General features: G+C 37.3%; 1 protein-coding gene across 1 annotated transcript; it reads right to left on the bottom strand.

Annotated features, from left to right (window-relative positions):
- Window positions 1–1,150: 1,150 nt before the first annotated feature.
- Window positions 1,151–13,482, bottom strand: ctdspl2a (CTD (carboxy-terminal domain, RNA polymerase II, polypeptide A) small phosphatase like 2a). Its single transcript, XM_084734327.1, has 13 exons — window positions 13,206–13,482; window positions 10,420–10,631; window positions 9,226–9,361; window positions 8,978–9,124; window positions 8,597–8,824; window positions 6,354–6,447; window positions 5,721–5,832; window positions 5,539–5,625; window positions 5,385–5,447; window positions 5,202–5,281; window positions 4,004–4,130; window positions 3,804–3,899; window positions 1,151–2,368 (listed from the first exon to the last, which is right to left on the bottom strand). The coding sequence occupies exons 2-13, from the start codon at window positions 10,603–10,605 to the stop codon at window positions 2,303–2,305; spliced, it is 1,422 nt and encodes a 473-aa protein (XP_084590453.1). The 5' UTR covers window positions 10,606–10,631; window positions 13,206–13,482; the 3' UTR covers window positions 1,151–2,302.
- Window positions 13,483–15,546: the final 2,064 nt, after the last annotated feature.

The following is a 15,546-nucleotide window of genomic DNA, read 5'->3' as shown; positions in this document are numbered from 1 at the left end:
CCGTTAGTACTAAAAGATTTTTTAAAAAAACCCCTCATGATTGTTATAGGTGGAGCCCCTCATTTCAAAGAGGACCAGGAAGTTTTCACCTGATTCAGATGATCAGCTCCTCATCAAGCCTCTGCAGAAGCCTGATAACGACGTGTTCATTTGAATCAGGTGTGGTGGAGCAGAGAAACCTGCAGGGCAGTGTGGCACCAGGACCACAGCTGAGAAACACAACCTTTACCATAAAATATGCACATATAGACAAATGACCCCCTCTCAAGGATAATTAAAGAACCTCCATCTTTAGAAATGCAGAGTGATGAAACACAGGAGAGCCTCAAAGTGGAAAAACTAGTTTTACCAGCTGTTCATGTAATAACTAAAACTAATTCTGCCAAATTATGTGATTCACTGGACCATAAATCTTGTGAGTTTATTTAGTATGTTGAGGAAACAGTTTAGACTCAAGATTCACTCGTCTGTTGTTTGTTGAGCAGCAGGGAAAACAACAATAATCAGTTTAGCAACTGAGCAAACAGTGATGGGACAGAGGGATACAGTCAAAAGCTCCAAAACAAACTAGAAAATTTATTTTAAAAAAAGAAACAAACTTTAGTGTGCTCCATGCTTGGTTTGTACTGTGATACTAATATCAGTATTGATAGCAGTAGCTGTATCATTGAAGTTCTATGTTCATCCCTAGTTTCCTGTTATTCAGTGACTGTTGGGGGACTTTATTTTGAAACAAATAGCCTCATCTTGAGTTCCCTGTTTACATTGTTACTGTCTAAGGCTTTAAAATGACAACAACAAAAAAAGACAGGTCATCTCTAGCTTCCTGTGAAGGGACAGTTTCTCTATGCGACTTATTTTGAAAAAACAAACATATAAGCAGCTTAATTTCTGTTGAGATGCAGTTACTCTGGGATTTTTTCCCTGAAAAATTAAGGTCCATCCCTAGTTTCTTCTTAAGTTACTCTGAGGCTTTTGTTTTGAAAAAGAAACAGCCTCATCCCTAGAAAGGTTTTGAACTTTTATGACCCTTGACTTGAGATTTTATTTCAAAGGTTGTGATGATGTCAAGCTCAACTATCTTGTACACTTCAGTTATATTTATTGTATTCACAGTTGTGTGTTTTAATTATTCATAGGAAGCTCCGAGTCGTATAAAAATGTATTTATTTTCAAGGAAACCATTAAGTAACACTGAATACAACAGGAGTGATCATTCAATAGTCAATAAAACTTGTGAATCCTACATCATAAAGATCCCACATACAAGACGTCTTGGAAAACAAGATTTCAAAGCAAACTTGTTGGCAATTTGCTGGTGCTACAATTTCATTTTTTTTTTTCTCCCCACATAACAAATTTGAGGTGATACACACCTGTGTAGAAAAGTGACAACATTTTACATCAACTTACAAAGGGCTGGATGTCAAAGTGCAAGATGCCTTAAACCCCCCACCCCGCCCCCAATCATCCCACCTCACCCCTCATTAAAGAGGCGCTGAAATCAGAAATGGACTCTCAAATACAAATCTCCAAAATTATAATTCAGCCACTATGGCTTTGTATTCAGTTGAGACTCTATTCTAGCTTACATTACATAACTTTTAAAATATTGTTTCAGAAACATTTTCCTCCCAAAGATACATTTTTTTTAAACTGCACCTTATTACAGACAACTGCATGTAATAGAGTAAAGCATCACAGGAATAATGCAGGCATACAAACAAAAAGCAGCTGTCTCTCAACAGCTTCAAACAAAACACACTAACATTTTGTTGGTTTATAAAAGCAACCGAATCAAAGAATACATACTAAAATCTGAAGTGAAAATAAAATGACTTAAAAACCTCGAAGAAAAAAAACTATGTACATATATTTACATGTAAATAGATCGAATATTATACAGGTTTGACTGGCCGGTGAAGGTCAGGCTGAAGCCACCAAGGTCCATATAATCCAACACTGCATGACATTCACTTTTGTCAATCCAAAATGGTTCTTAAAAGACAAAATACCTTCCAGGAGGCCGTCTTCAAAGTTGCACTAAAAAGGTCTGTTTGTTCTGAGTCAGAGTAGAAAAACATCCAGGGCTTTTTGACTCAAACATATCTTTCAATTTTTTGCATGATTAAAAAAATTTATAATAATAATAATAATAATAATAATAATAACAATAATAATAATAATAATGGCGATGTTGCAAAGAGAAATCCGTTGTATATTTCCTTCTGGGGGTCAGTTTTGTTTTGTTTTTTCCAATGTTGATACCATCTTGAACTGAAAGACGAACATGATGAGGTCCTCAGTCTGGAGGAAGGAGGTCGTGCAAACGAAACTGTTGACGGATGTGCGGTCTGACATCTTCATTCTGTGATAAAGAGAGAAAAACAGCGTGAATCATTTCAAAAACAACAAGAAAACAGACATTTCAGTTCAGTGTTGATGACTAAGGTATCTACTGTCACAACAGTTTGGGCAAAGCTGGCAGTGACGAGACTGAGAAGATGAAACATGAAGTGCACCGCTTGTACGAATGTGACTTCATGAATCAGAGCAAGATGCTTCAGCAAACTCCTAAATTTGGTGGCCCAAATGTAAACTTGTGTAAAATCACTACAGAAAAGAAAATTTAACCCAACATAACCTCGGCACACACGTGTTGTCCACTTTTATAGCTCTTGGAAAGACTGAAAATTGGAATCAGCAGGTCAGATCCTTAAAAAAAAAAAATCTGAATCGTCCAAGAAAATTGCTGAACGTGCATCTCTACTCGACATATCAGTAGTTAGCCAGTGACAAGAACTGTTTGCCGTTTTTGTAGAATAAAAACATAAAATAATTGATGGCCACACAGTAACTTTTCCATCAGCCTCCAGACAAATAAATACATCCAAATTATGAGGTACACCTAGCTAAAAATAACGGAGTCTAATACGGCAGCCCTGTAGTAAATTTGACCTTCATGAATGTTCAGTTTTTGATCAAACTATTTTATAAAGGTGCTGACTGACTTTTATGATCATGTTGGAGGATGTAATGTATTATATAGAGAGGTACTTCTAATATTTGGTCCACTACATTTATATCAGTGAGAAACATAACCATCAACTACATCCCCTAAAACTATCATACAGTTGAATAAACACCTCTAAAAATGTTAAGACCAGGTGTAGCTAATAAACCATCAACTATGATTATCTACAGCTCCCAACAGAAATCTGTGGACAAACACCTGAACTACCACGCTACACTCTCATTTCATATTTAATTGTCTATGAAGTGAATTATTCCAAGTCCAAGTGCACAACAACAACAACAAGCCTAAATGTGAAATTGCATTATAATGAAATATATTTGATGAAGATTGTTTGTTACATTAATCAGCAGAACTGCATAAGTACATTAAAGCATGTTATTAAGAAATCAGTCTTCATATAATATCCTTATGTCTACTCAGAACATGTCTGATAGGGTTCAGTACTTTACAGTGGAATTAACATACTTGGATTCTCTTAATATTAGACAAAACAAACAAAAAAACACTGTCATCACTACTAAATTTGTACCTCATGACTTAATTAACCTTTCACTGAGTAACAAAGGTTTTGTCAAAGATGCTCAATACTGATTTATGTTTCTCTCTTCTCTCATCGAGAGTATCTGTGTAATATTACGACTGTGTGTCCGTGCATCTGATCTTGAGGCTCTCCACGGAGAAGAGTAGGTGGAATATTCATGACACACCACCAGCAGCGATAACGGTTACTGACAGAGGTCAAAATGTTTTAAACCAAAATACATACCAGCTCCACGAGCTTCTCGAGGAAAGGAACAAGCTTTAGAAGCTCGTTGTCATTTCTATCCACAAACCAGCTCTCAATAGGGATCCCATTGGAAAGCTGAAAAAGACAGAAAAATATGAGCTGTAGTATCACTGAGACACAGAAACATTAGTTTTTATTTTTTTTCTCCACTGGTTTACTTGACAGTGTAACAGTTTTACCTGATAGGCGAAGGCTTGGGGTGAGTTGTCAATTATTATCGTCTTAGAAAGATCCCGTCCAAGAATATTTAGGTCTTTAATGTAATTTCCTTGAACACACACACAGTGCTCACGAAATAGCCTGTGCCTAAAAAAACAAAATAAAATACAGAATGAGAAGATTCCTCAATTAAAACATGCAATAATACAGCTAAGCTTTAAGCTAAGCTGAAATATGTCTCTAACAAACAAAAGGAACTGAAAACATAACTTTACTGGAGTGAAGTGTGGTATTTTAAAAAGTCATTGATTAAAAACAGTATGTATTAAATGTGATGATAATCCTCTTTCATTTGATAAACAGCTCAGTGAAATTTCACAGACTGTGCAGCAAACTTTCACACAAACTTTGAAACAGCAAATACAAGCATTAACCACCGATTTCAATTGTAAATATCTGCCATTTGACTGAAGGAAGAGGAAGTCACCGCTGCGTCCAAGCAGACTATTTTACATGTTGTATTTATGGCTTAACAGCTCGACACAATAAGAAGTCAGAGGTGTGGAGGACCAGATCACAAAGCATGGGTGTGTATGGAGGATAAACACAGGCATCAGTACATATGTTGATGCTTGTTTAGCTGTTGCTACCTTGCTATACAAGCAAACAGCGCTATGGAAACAAACTCTGCACCTACAGGACACACCCACATGGAAGAAAGTTCTGGTGTCAAGCCGCAGAGACGCTGTAGAGGCGCATGCCATACTTCTTGCCTTGCTTTTGACAATATCAAGCGCTGGCTGCCTGCTCCTAACGGCATGAAAACACTCTGCTTGCGTTATTTTTAGGAATTCTGAATTTTGTATTTTAGAAAACAAAATAGGGGAAATAGTCTGGAAGTGTAAATGTTTTTCCATTCTCTTTTCTTTTTTCCATACTTATCCAGACCTGTAAGTTACTAAATTCAAATTGCATACTTTTCCATACAGGAACACTGGAATGAATTTACAGAACCGTTAAGGTATCATGATATAAAACTACATATAACATGACAGAGGATTTTGACCATATCACCAGCACCTAATACTGACCCTTAAATTTCATCCTCATCACTACAGCTACACTACAACTCAAGGCTCACATAATCCAAAGCAGGATGATCTTGAATCAAAATCATTTATTATCAAAGCTCTGTCAGAGTCTTGTGTTGTCACTGACCTGACCAACTGTTTTTTTGGATCCAGGATGTTGAGCAACTTGTCGGCGTAGACTTTCTTTGAAGCCGTGAAGAGAATAATCTGAAAATTTAACAGAGCAATAAATGAGTAATATGTTAACTTAAACAGGTCATATAAAACAAACACTGTTTGAAGTTAAGTGTAAAATTAAAGGGCATCTAACCTCATACATCTGAGACATGCGCTCAAGAAACTCGCGGAAAAAGGGCCTCAACCGAACATACACCTACAGATTAAAAATGAAATGAAGAAATTTAATCACAGCAACATGAAAATGGAGACCTTTTGATTAGAGACTGACATTTAAGAGTTGGTACCTGGTATATTACATCTTGAAAGAGCACAGGGAATGTCAGGGCTGCGTCTTCTAGCTCATTCAAACTACAGTGGACCAGAGTTTCGTCCTGAGAACAGAAAAAAAGAATCAGAAGGGAAAAACCCATCAAAGTCAGTTTACTTTTAATATGAGATACAGCACAAGAAACCTTTCACGGCTTACCAGATCCAAGACGAGAGAAAACTCTGGTGTGCTGCGTGTTTTCAAAGGTAGTGCTGGTTTGCGTGTTAACTGCTCTTCTGTCAGTGGAGGCACGTGCTTGATGAAGAAGTACCTTCAAGCAGAGAAGCAATAAAAGGGCCCACGTTAAAACAAACAAGGACTGTTCCAACAAAGAGCAGTAGTAATATATAAAGGAAGTCCAATGTGCATGTTTTCACTACTTAATAAACAGTAAAACATCATCTTCACGCTGTAACTCCTGGCAGTTTAAAACATGAGTGAAACAACTAAATATTTAAGAAAATCTGGTGTAATCACAGTATCACAATCACAGAGGACTCAGCTGACAGTCATGTATTTGCTGCCATCTGGTGGTTAAAAGCTTCACATTGCACATGTAGGGACAGGGCTTCCTGCAATGTCACCTTGGATGTGATTTCAAGTGGAAACAATTCTGATGACAAAGAGAGTCTCTTGTTCAAAGAGCAGCGTTTAAACTTAAACCCAAAAATCTGAGCAAAGATAGTTATTAATTTAAGTTTCCATTTAAATGATCTTTTTTTGAAATATATATTATTTTTTCTGAAATAAATAGCTATGATTAGCAGTTGCTTAAAGAATGAATCTACTTACGGATCAAAAACTTCCCAGTCCTCATCATATGAGGCTTCTGCAGGAGCTGGAGGTAACGCGTGTGGGTAACCACCATCTGGTGTACAACCAGGAACTGATGAAGACAGAAACAGAAAGATGGAAAATGAGTTAAAATGTTACGTTACTGAGAATAAGAGACAAGGTCATGATGTCTGCTAGATTGTGTTACTGGATGTAGTCTCTTATTAAACATCTCTGTTGTTTGTCTTTCTGGGAAAAAAGGAAACCTGTTCGTGAGGACAAATCAGCATCCACTGTGTCAGGTGTTAACAGAAACTCTAAACGTCATGATTTTAACCAGGTTAAACATCAATTAATCTCTTAGTACAAGTTTACGCATAATTCTCTAGGGGCTTATTAGAAAAGCTGTTTGTTAAAGGCAGCTAAATAACTGACATATTGAATAAACAAGATATTAGATCATTCTTTCAGAAATAACCACCTTTATCTAAACACATGGACTGAACCACATAACACTGCTGAGAAAGGCTCGGTGTTCCAAGGTTGAACTTTTAGTTTTAATGTCATTACAAATGTCAGTGTGAGGTTAACTTTTTCTTACTTCTGGAAGAGAACTTCAAAGCTCTAGTTTCACTTCATCTATTTTTTAAATTATAAACCAGAGGTGACAACTATGATAACAGTTTGGTAATTAAAGACACAGACAGTGAAAATGGACTCAGGATGTCTACATGTATCAGCAAGTTAGATCTAAGCCTTTTAATGCCTCAGTTTAATTAAACTTAATCCAAAGTTTGCAATAAAACTATAAAAATATAGGTGTACACTTTTAGGTAACTACATACTTCAGTTTATAATTATAAGTAAGGCAAAATGACAATAAGTGGTTGAGTTAAACATTTGTCCAAATACTAAAGAGAAGCAATGTAGAAAGAGTTAAAATTATGGAGAAAGTAAATCCACAGAAACTGAAGTGTTTGTAGGTTAGCTTACAAACTAGCTCCTCTGCACCATCTTGACAGACACTATGGTGGTGACCAGAGGACTGTACAACAAAGGAGGCTCAACATTTTCAGTATTTCTTAAGTCAAGTCAAACAAGTTTGTTATAATGGAGAGTTATGGAGAATATAAAAAAAAGCAAAAAGCAAAACTTTTGCTGCAAATAAGACGAGTGGAATGCTGACAGAAAATTACTGATCGACTTAATGAGCTCTTAATGCCAGACGTTAATTTCAAACATGACAGCTGTGCATTAAACTTTAAACTGGATAGAGGAGATGACACGGTTGGTTTGACTCTGTCCCATAATGAAAGAGACGAGGAAATCACTTACAGTTTTGGTCAAATCAAAGTAAAATGAACGTTATAGACTGAATATTTTCTGTGATAAAAACGACAGACGAATCTGTTTTTGCAGTAAGTGGTCTGAACTGCAATATCATAAAACAGACAAATCAGGATCAAGTTTAAAAACAAAATGTGTCCATAGCTGCTTCATCATTGTTTTCATGTGTGGATGATCTGCTGTGAAAATTTTTAAGTGTTAATATAACCCGTAGCAAACAGGAAAGAACAAACAAACAAACAAAAAAAACTGCATCGCCAAACAGGTTCCTGTGACAACATGGTGCATACAGTTTGTACTGCTGTAATATATTCTGTGAATTTACTAACATACAGCTCAGCAGCTTTGCATATATCATGTCTTCCCGCAATTTAGAAACTATGACTCATAAAGAACATTATCAGGAAAAGAGTTAGTGACAGAGTGACACTTTTACAGCTGATTTAATTTGAAACTCTGAACTGAAACTCTTCCAACCAGGTTGTGAGTTCCACATAAGTTACTAGAGAGCCACCTTTGTAACAATTCAAACTTCAGACTCAACATACCCCACTAACATATTCATCTCGCTTCGTACTGCAGCCCTCTGGGGACAAAGTTTGCAAACAAGAAAAGCAAAAACCTCAAAGACTGTAACAGAATACTAGCAGCATTCAAATTCAACTCTTGTTAATTTAGCCAAAGTTTAAATGTACAGGCATTTTGCACTTGTGAATTGTAGACCATGGTTACAGCATTCAATGACTACATATTTAAGCTCATCCCAAAGAGAACTGGTCTCAGGTCTGAACTGCTGGATGAAATAAAAACACTCAATTAACTTCTAAAAGCATATATCAGTGATTATACTTATTTCAGTGAAATTTGCCAACTTAAAATAATGAGGCTGAGGCCGAACGCATGAGCAGTCATACCTGTTAATGGCGGCATGTCCGTTTCAGTGACGATTTCCCCTTCTTCTATGGTTGTGTCAGAGGTGATCTGAAGCCTCTGAGGTAATACTGGGGCAGTGTGACACGGAGTGATGCCCTCTGTGGATGTGAGAGTGCTGCTTGGCATTTCCTCTGCCTGCTCGATGTCCAGCTGTTTCATGATTTCCTCCGCCTCCATCGCTTGGCCAGGAGAGTCTGAACCAGGAGTGGCTGTGGACAAGTGACAAGAGCAGTCAGTACAGTTCCGTCATAGCAAAACTTTTAAGTAGATTTCCAGTTTAAAATCTTATCAGAACTTTTTTAATCAATCCTAAATATCTGACATTTTTAAGACATAATTATCTAACGATTAGTTTGTTTTACCAGTTTTGGTTGCTGGTGAAAAAAAGTTGAAGACTGGAGAGAAGATGGTCCCAAGCAGGGTGGTGCGTGGTGGGCTGCTCGCTGCATCGACGGGGGTTTCTAGTTTACCGTTTGGTTTCAAAGGTTTACTGTTGCAGGTCATAGCATCTAAAAAAAGATATAGCAGTTCTTTAATAACAACCCAAACACAAAATATCTGTCAAGATGAGCCATTTCTTTTACAGAACTTGTTACAAGGTGTGTAGTACCTTTATTTGGAGTTTTTCGGCAACCTCTGGGGACTGGTTTGTTGGCAAGGCCTCTAGTCTGTGGTGTTGAAGTAATTAGATCGCTATCAGAATTACAATCAATACGACTCCTCTTGGCGGGGATATCCTGCTCCACCTAAGAAAAATAAGAACAGGGATACAGAACCAGTCAAAGTTAAAAACTGCTTTGGTTGCTTTTCTTACCGGCTTTTGACTGCCCTATATCATAGATTCTCTGTTGTTTTATATTAATTATCAAACCCTTAGTGTCTCTCCTGCTAGCTTTCTAAATATCTATAACCTAAAGAGATGAGAGGCAGGCTCTGTTGAAAATTTTAAACAGCAGTTAAAAAACATACCTCTTTAGTCTAGCCTGTCCATAACATCACTCACTACTGCGTATATGCATCACATGGGGGCCCATAAGTTTTTAAATGACTTATTATACCTCTTACATGGTTCCAGTTCAGCAGCTGTTGTAGCAGATTTTTCTTATGAGTTGATCTATCAAATTGTCTGCTTTTTCATTTATTATATTTCTTCTTGTTATTCCTTTTTAAATGTAAAGTACTGCATGTTTTGTATGAAAGGTGCTATATAAAGCTGTATTATTATTATTAGTAGTAGTAGAGGTAGTAGTAGTAGTAGTGTGATTATTATTGTTAGACTTCCAAGCTGAAAATCTCCAATTTATTATGATAGGAAATACAATAAGCTGTCATTGTAACACTACGCAAAATAAAAAAAAAAAAACAATATAACTGTCTTCTGTACATAAAGGAAAATTTCACTCTGTGCATCTTTTCATTTGTGCTGCTGCATCCTTGACATTAATATGACTGCATTCAATTGAGTCTTGTACCATGTTCAAGAGTTACAGAAATCTCACCAGATTGCTTCTATGATGTTTCATTTACAAGAACTGCCAGACTGAAAACAGAGGAAGTTCACAGAAACGTATAAAAAAGACCGCAGGAAACTATGTTGGCTGTGTCAAGACCTTCTGTTAAGCCTTTAAAAACACTCCTAGCTATTATGTGTGAGTCACCGTTTCAAATTATCAGCACAAACTGCAGCCGAGGCACTGTTTTTAGTCTGCATAAAGTGAGTGTGTGTTCCTGTAGTGTACTATTATGTTAAAACAGCAAAAAGAAAATTGTAAAAGAGCAGCTGTGCATCATGATGTGGGCCCACCTTGACAGCATTTCCACGTATGAATTTCTTTATAGTGGATAACAGGCCTGTTTCATTCTTCTGCATTTTGCCTCGACCTCTCACCGGGGTTGGCTCCACTTCACAGTGTTTCCGTTTGGCCTGGGACGGGTGAGTTCGACGGCCTAAGTTCGGCTGCTGAGGAGCTTTACGCACTCTCAGCCTCATCCTGCTCCAACGTCACATAGAAAAATCTGACAGGGAGGGTTGGAAAGAAGAAACATTGCTTTAATGATGAAACAACACCTTGCTCTGAGAAATAAAAACATGCTTTTCTCAAAAATTCTTGTTAACACTGAACAAATTACACACTTTTGTTAAAATGTTAAAGGTCATCAAATGATGAACAGTTCCCTTGATAAAAATCAGGAATTATATGATGAAATATTAAGTAGTGCAGCTTAGGTGTCTCACTCACACAGTTTTTGATGCCATGATCAACTGTTGGGTTCAGCACAACTTATATTGACTTTTAAGACTCAATATGAACAATGATATACAAATGTGTATAAAATAAAAAAAAAATTATGTATTTCCCAAAATAAACCCTATGAAAAATATTTTTCATAAGGTTAATTTAAATTCTGTTAATAAGAATCCTTGCCAACTTATGTACTGAATAGTAAATAGAGTCACCAGCACTAAAAATATAAAAATATATAGCACTTTTCATTTTGGGCTGAAATGCATCTGTTTTTTTTTCTGCTGCTGTGCAGAATTCAAAGTTTTAAATACTTACTTGCAAGTGCTAACAACTTCATTTGCAATTTAGTGTTTTTTGGGGGGTCAGCATCCACCACTCTCTGAAGACATTTGAGTTGAAAACACCAGTTCTTTTGTTTGAGCAAGTAATGTGCTAAGCAGGACATTTTTAAAAATAAATTTGAGCTGACTCATAAACAAACTGTGTAAGGGAGACACTGTCTCTCAGTTACCTCAACCATACAACACTGTTTATGTGCTACAATTTTTCACTAGTCTACATATCAGACAACATATTCATGCAAATGAAAGGCATGTCTGTGTGAGGTTTGGGTGCTACGCTTGAGCCCAAGTATGCAATAATGTTGTAACATGTCATCATATGTTATCATTGATTGATGTGTGCAACTTTTCCGTTCCTGGTTCCACTTCTCTCGACAACAAATAATAACAATAAATGTTAGCAGCCACTTTATGCGCAGACGTGTTAATTTATTCTTTACTGTGTTGAAACACATGATTTATGTATGTTTCAATCTGGTGTAATACTCCTTTAAAGGGACTTTTCGACCCAAAAACAATTATACATGTTTCCCCTGGCCTGTACTGCTATTTATCCATCTAGATCATTTGAGCTCAAAAGCAATGTCTCTTCCCAGAAATCCTTGCTTACTCAGGATAATACACAGACCTTGTTGGGAGTAATTTTATGTTCCACACTAAAACAACATAGGACATTGGAAAAAAAAAACACCACGGGCCGAAGGAAAAACGTATTCTTGATTTTAGGGTGAACTGTCCCTTTAAATATCATGTTATGATATACGGTGAAACAAGCTCGAATTGGAGGGTTAAACAATTCAATTGATGACAACAGTCACTCACAATCGGATCACAGCAATATCTGGACAGTTGTCTCAAGATCAGATCTGAAATGTTAGTTAAGAACATAAATAAAGTTTAGCGCACACGTTGTTATGAAAACCAGATGTACAGTGTGTCAGGCAGACCGGTGAGCGGAGTGGGCGGTGTGTGTGATAAACATCACTGGTAATCAGAAACATGTAGCCCTAAATGCGTTCACATTGAGTCGATGTTTCGTACAAACGCCGTCTGTGTGTATTAATGTTTAACAAACAATGCTGAAGCTTTAATAGATCATTATTGTTAAATCAGATTTGGTAACATAACAGCATCGCTGACTATCGTTATGTAACATCGGAGCATCGGCTGACATCGGCTGTATTAACACCAACGACGTCAGCTAGCCACCGCTGACGGACAAGTCCAGAAAGGAACCCCAGACTCACGAAAGATATCGCGAGAGTAATCATTTTAACCCGGTTCCTTTTTAACTCGAACCACGCTTATGTTGTCCCAAAGCGTACAGAAATCTTAATGACAACGCCGTCACTCAATAAAACGTAATTGGGATATAGCATTTGCTCAGCGGAAAACAACGCATAAATATCTCGCGAGAGTTTCGCAAATTCAGGGTTCTCTTCTACACGCGATCACCGCTAACGTTAGCCAGCTGCTGGTATTTAGCATCAAAAATCCCGCGTACAGCCACCAGTGGTTTGACGCTGTGTCCCACATGTGGTAGGACAAAACTATGAAACTATGACTGCAACTAGCGCTCGTCCGTGTAATATAGCTGCTATCAATTGGGATTTATCCTGCTGTAACTTAAAACCAGATGCCGTGGCTAGTTAACACCAGCAGCTAACGTTACAGTTAGCTTTCAGGCTAGCAAAATGCCAATGGCAGCAAAAGCAAGGCCGTGACATTATTCACTTCAGTTGCCACAACATGTCTCACATGTGTCCCTGTAAACATGCCTGTGTTTAACATGCAAACTATCCATCAGTTCCCAGGTAAAAACAAAGCAACATAGCAGCTAGCTACGCTCCAGCTAACGCGTCATTTTGTTCGCTTCCATGACTATTTTCAGCCAAAGACTACGCCCCCTTCGCTGGCTAACATTAGCCGCTAGCTAGCAGCAGTCGGGCTATCGGGGGGGACAAACGTTTTTGTTTACATGTTGACGTTGTTTATTTACTTACTGATGATCCAGAGAGCGCTTCAAAAGTTGCCGCAGCGTTGTCAGCTCTCGGCCGCGACCGTGGCGGCCACCCGGCAGAGGTCGGGCCGTGCTTGTTGCTGCCAGCTGTGTCTGTCGCTCGGTAGCTAGTGATCAACCATGTCTGCGGACGCCATTTCCCGCCTCATCACAAACAGAACGTTGGTGGTGCGCAGGAGAATGCGACACACACACGTAGGGGAACCAACGTGGCGGAGCGCGGAGTCAACAGGAAAATGGCTATGGTGTGTGTGTGTGTGTGTGTGTGTGTGAAAAAAAGAGAGAGAGAGAGAGACAGAGAGAGAGAGTGAGTGAGCACAGCTGGACCGACGCTCACTATCACACTGTATCCCTGCTGGTATTATTGTGTGACTACAAGATGTAGAGCACTGGTTCTCAACATTTCTCCTTAAGGGACCCCTTTTCTATTATTCACGACCCCTGGCTAAGTGACATGTTTTGAGTATTTCCCAACATATTCAATTATTAATAACAACTGATAAACTGCACAATTAACTAAAAAAAAGTGAACATAATTACAGCTGCATCAATTATTAAATTAATTGCCAAACATTTTAATAATCAAACAGTATGAGCTATGTTAGATTTTTAAGAAAAAAATAAAGTCTAAATTCTCTGATTCTGGCTGATTCCAGCTTCTTAAATGGGAATACTTACTGGTTTCTTTACTCCTTGATGGCAGCGAACCAAATATCGGTGAGTCATCGGCAAACCAAGAGGATGTCATCTTTGGCTTTGGCAAACACTTGTCAGTAGTTTTATTTGGCATTTTCATGTCATTTTATTGACCAAACAATTAGGGCTGCACAATTAATGGTGAAAATCAAAAAAAAAAAAAAAATTGAAACTGCAATATGGTCAAGTGTAATATCCAAATCGCAGAACTAGATCAGAATTCAGATTCAGAATTTTTTTAAAGTACTGTAGTGCTGCAGAGATGTAGTACCTTAGATTAAACAAATCATGATTTCAGTAGGGTTTTTTTCCAGTAAAAATGAAAATTGTGATGCAAAAATTATTTCCACTAATAGTATGGCAAATTGGAATCACAGTTTTAGTCAAAATTATCACAATATAACTCTTTTTTTGCATATAAGGAAGCCCTACAAAGAACATTAATTAATTAATCGCAAAAATAGTCAACAGATTAGTTGACAATTAAAATAATCATTAGTTGCAGTCCTGAACACAATTGCTGTCTGTATTATGTTTTTGGTTTTTTTTGTCTTTTTTAACAAATCATTGTTCCCCTGATGATCTGAATTTGTTGAACTGAATTTCCCATACTATGTTTTTTTTTTAATGATGTGTCTTATGATGTTTATGTTATTCTTTGTGCTGACATGTCGGGTTCTTGATGTCTTTTTATGCTCCTTGTGCAAAACAAATTCCCTTAGGGGCAATAAAGGTTAATTCATTCATTCATACATACACTTCTTTTTTGACAAATTCAGTGATTTCTTTTTCTTGAAGTTTTTGCAGCGATTATTTCAACAATTTTACAGTGAGGAGTGCGGCTTGCAGACAAGTTGAGAACAACAGTATATCACAATAAACTTTCTGTTATCTTAAATGTAGCTCAACAACTTTCAAGCCCGTGCAGAAAGAGATTTAAGTCAGCTGGTGTGCAGCACTGTGATCGTGAACTGAGTTGTTGCAAAATCAAACAGGAAATACAAAGAAGCTGAATTTGTAGAAAGATCAAGTCCTGGCTGCAGAAACTTTGACTGAAACAAATTTCCAAGCAACTGCCAGGCTGTAAAGGGTTGATTTTCATACCACAGTGAACTGAACAGTAAGAATAACTCTCAACCATTACACTAAAAACACACTAATAACACAAAAAAACAAATGTATCAGCAGGGCAAACGTTATAATAAAAACATTTTTTCTTGCACAGATAAGCATCTTCACTTTGCATGAATAAATTTTGTCCTGCTGATGACTTTTGACAGACAATCTGAAAACAATATGGTAAAAATATGGGAATCTTCAGTAACCTACAGAAAAAGTATTGTACAGTTAAAGGGCTAAAACATGTCTTCATTTCCCAAGAACTCTTGCCGATATGGCTTCATGGTAGAGCAAACATGGTCCACATTTATTTTTTACAGCCAGTGTAGTCGAGTGCAGACTGTGCCCTAAACCCCAAAGAGATAATATTAATCAGGGACCTCAGAAAAGTAAATACTTATTCAAAAATCACAGCAAACCCAAGTCTTACTCCAGTAACACTATTGGATATAAAATATCATAAAGTGCCACAAGGTTGAAACTTAATATAAGAACAAAATCACAGTGGG

Source organism: Lutjanus erythropterus, chromosome 13 (assembly GCF_056507025.1).
Source record: "Lutjanus erythropterus isolate fLutEry1 chromosome 13, fLutEry1.hap2, whole genome shotgun sequence".
NCBI classification, from domain to species: Eukaryota; Metazoa; Chordata; class Actinopteri; order Lutjaniformes; family Lutjanidae; genus Lutjanus; species Lutjanus erythropterus.
The sequence above is the reverse complement of the archived record's forward strand: the minus strand, read 5'-3'. Positions and strand labels throughout refer to the sequence as shown.

What these genes read in the sequence shown, in the direction of transcription:
- ctdspl2a (XM_084734327.1), bottom strand. Translation starts at nt 10,605, where the DNA reads ATGAGGCTGAGAGTGCGTAAAGCTCCTCAGCAGCCGAACTTAGGCCGT. An exon ending in TTCACCAGCAACCAAAACTG is followed by an intron (nt 8,825 to 8,977) that starts GTAAAACAAACT and finishes ACTTGTCCACAG; the next exon opens with CCACTCCTGGTTCAGACTCT. An exon ending in TTTCTCTCGTCTTGGATCTG is followed by an intron (nt 5,626 to 5,720) that starts GTAAGCCGTGAA and finishes TTCTGTTCTCAG; the next exon opens with GACGAAACTCTGGTCCACTG.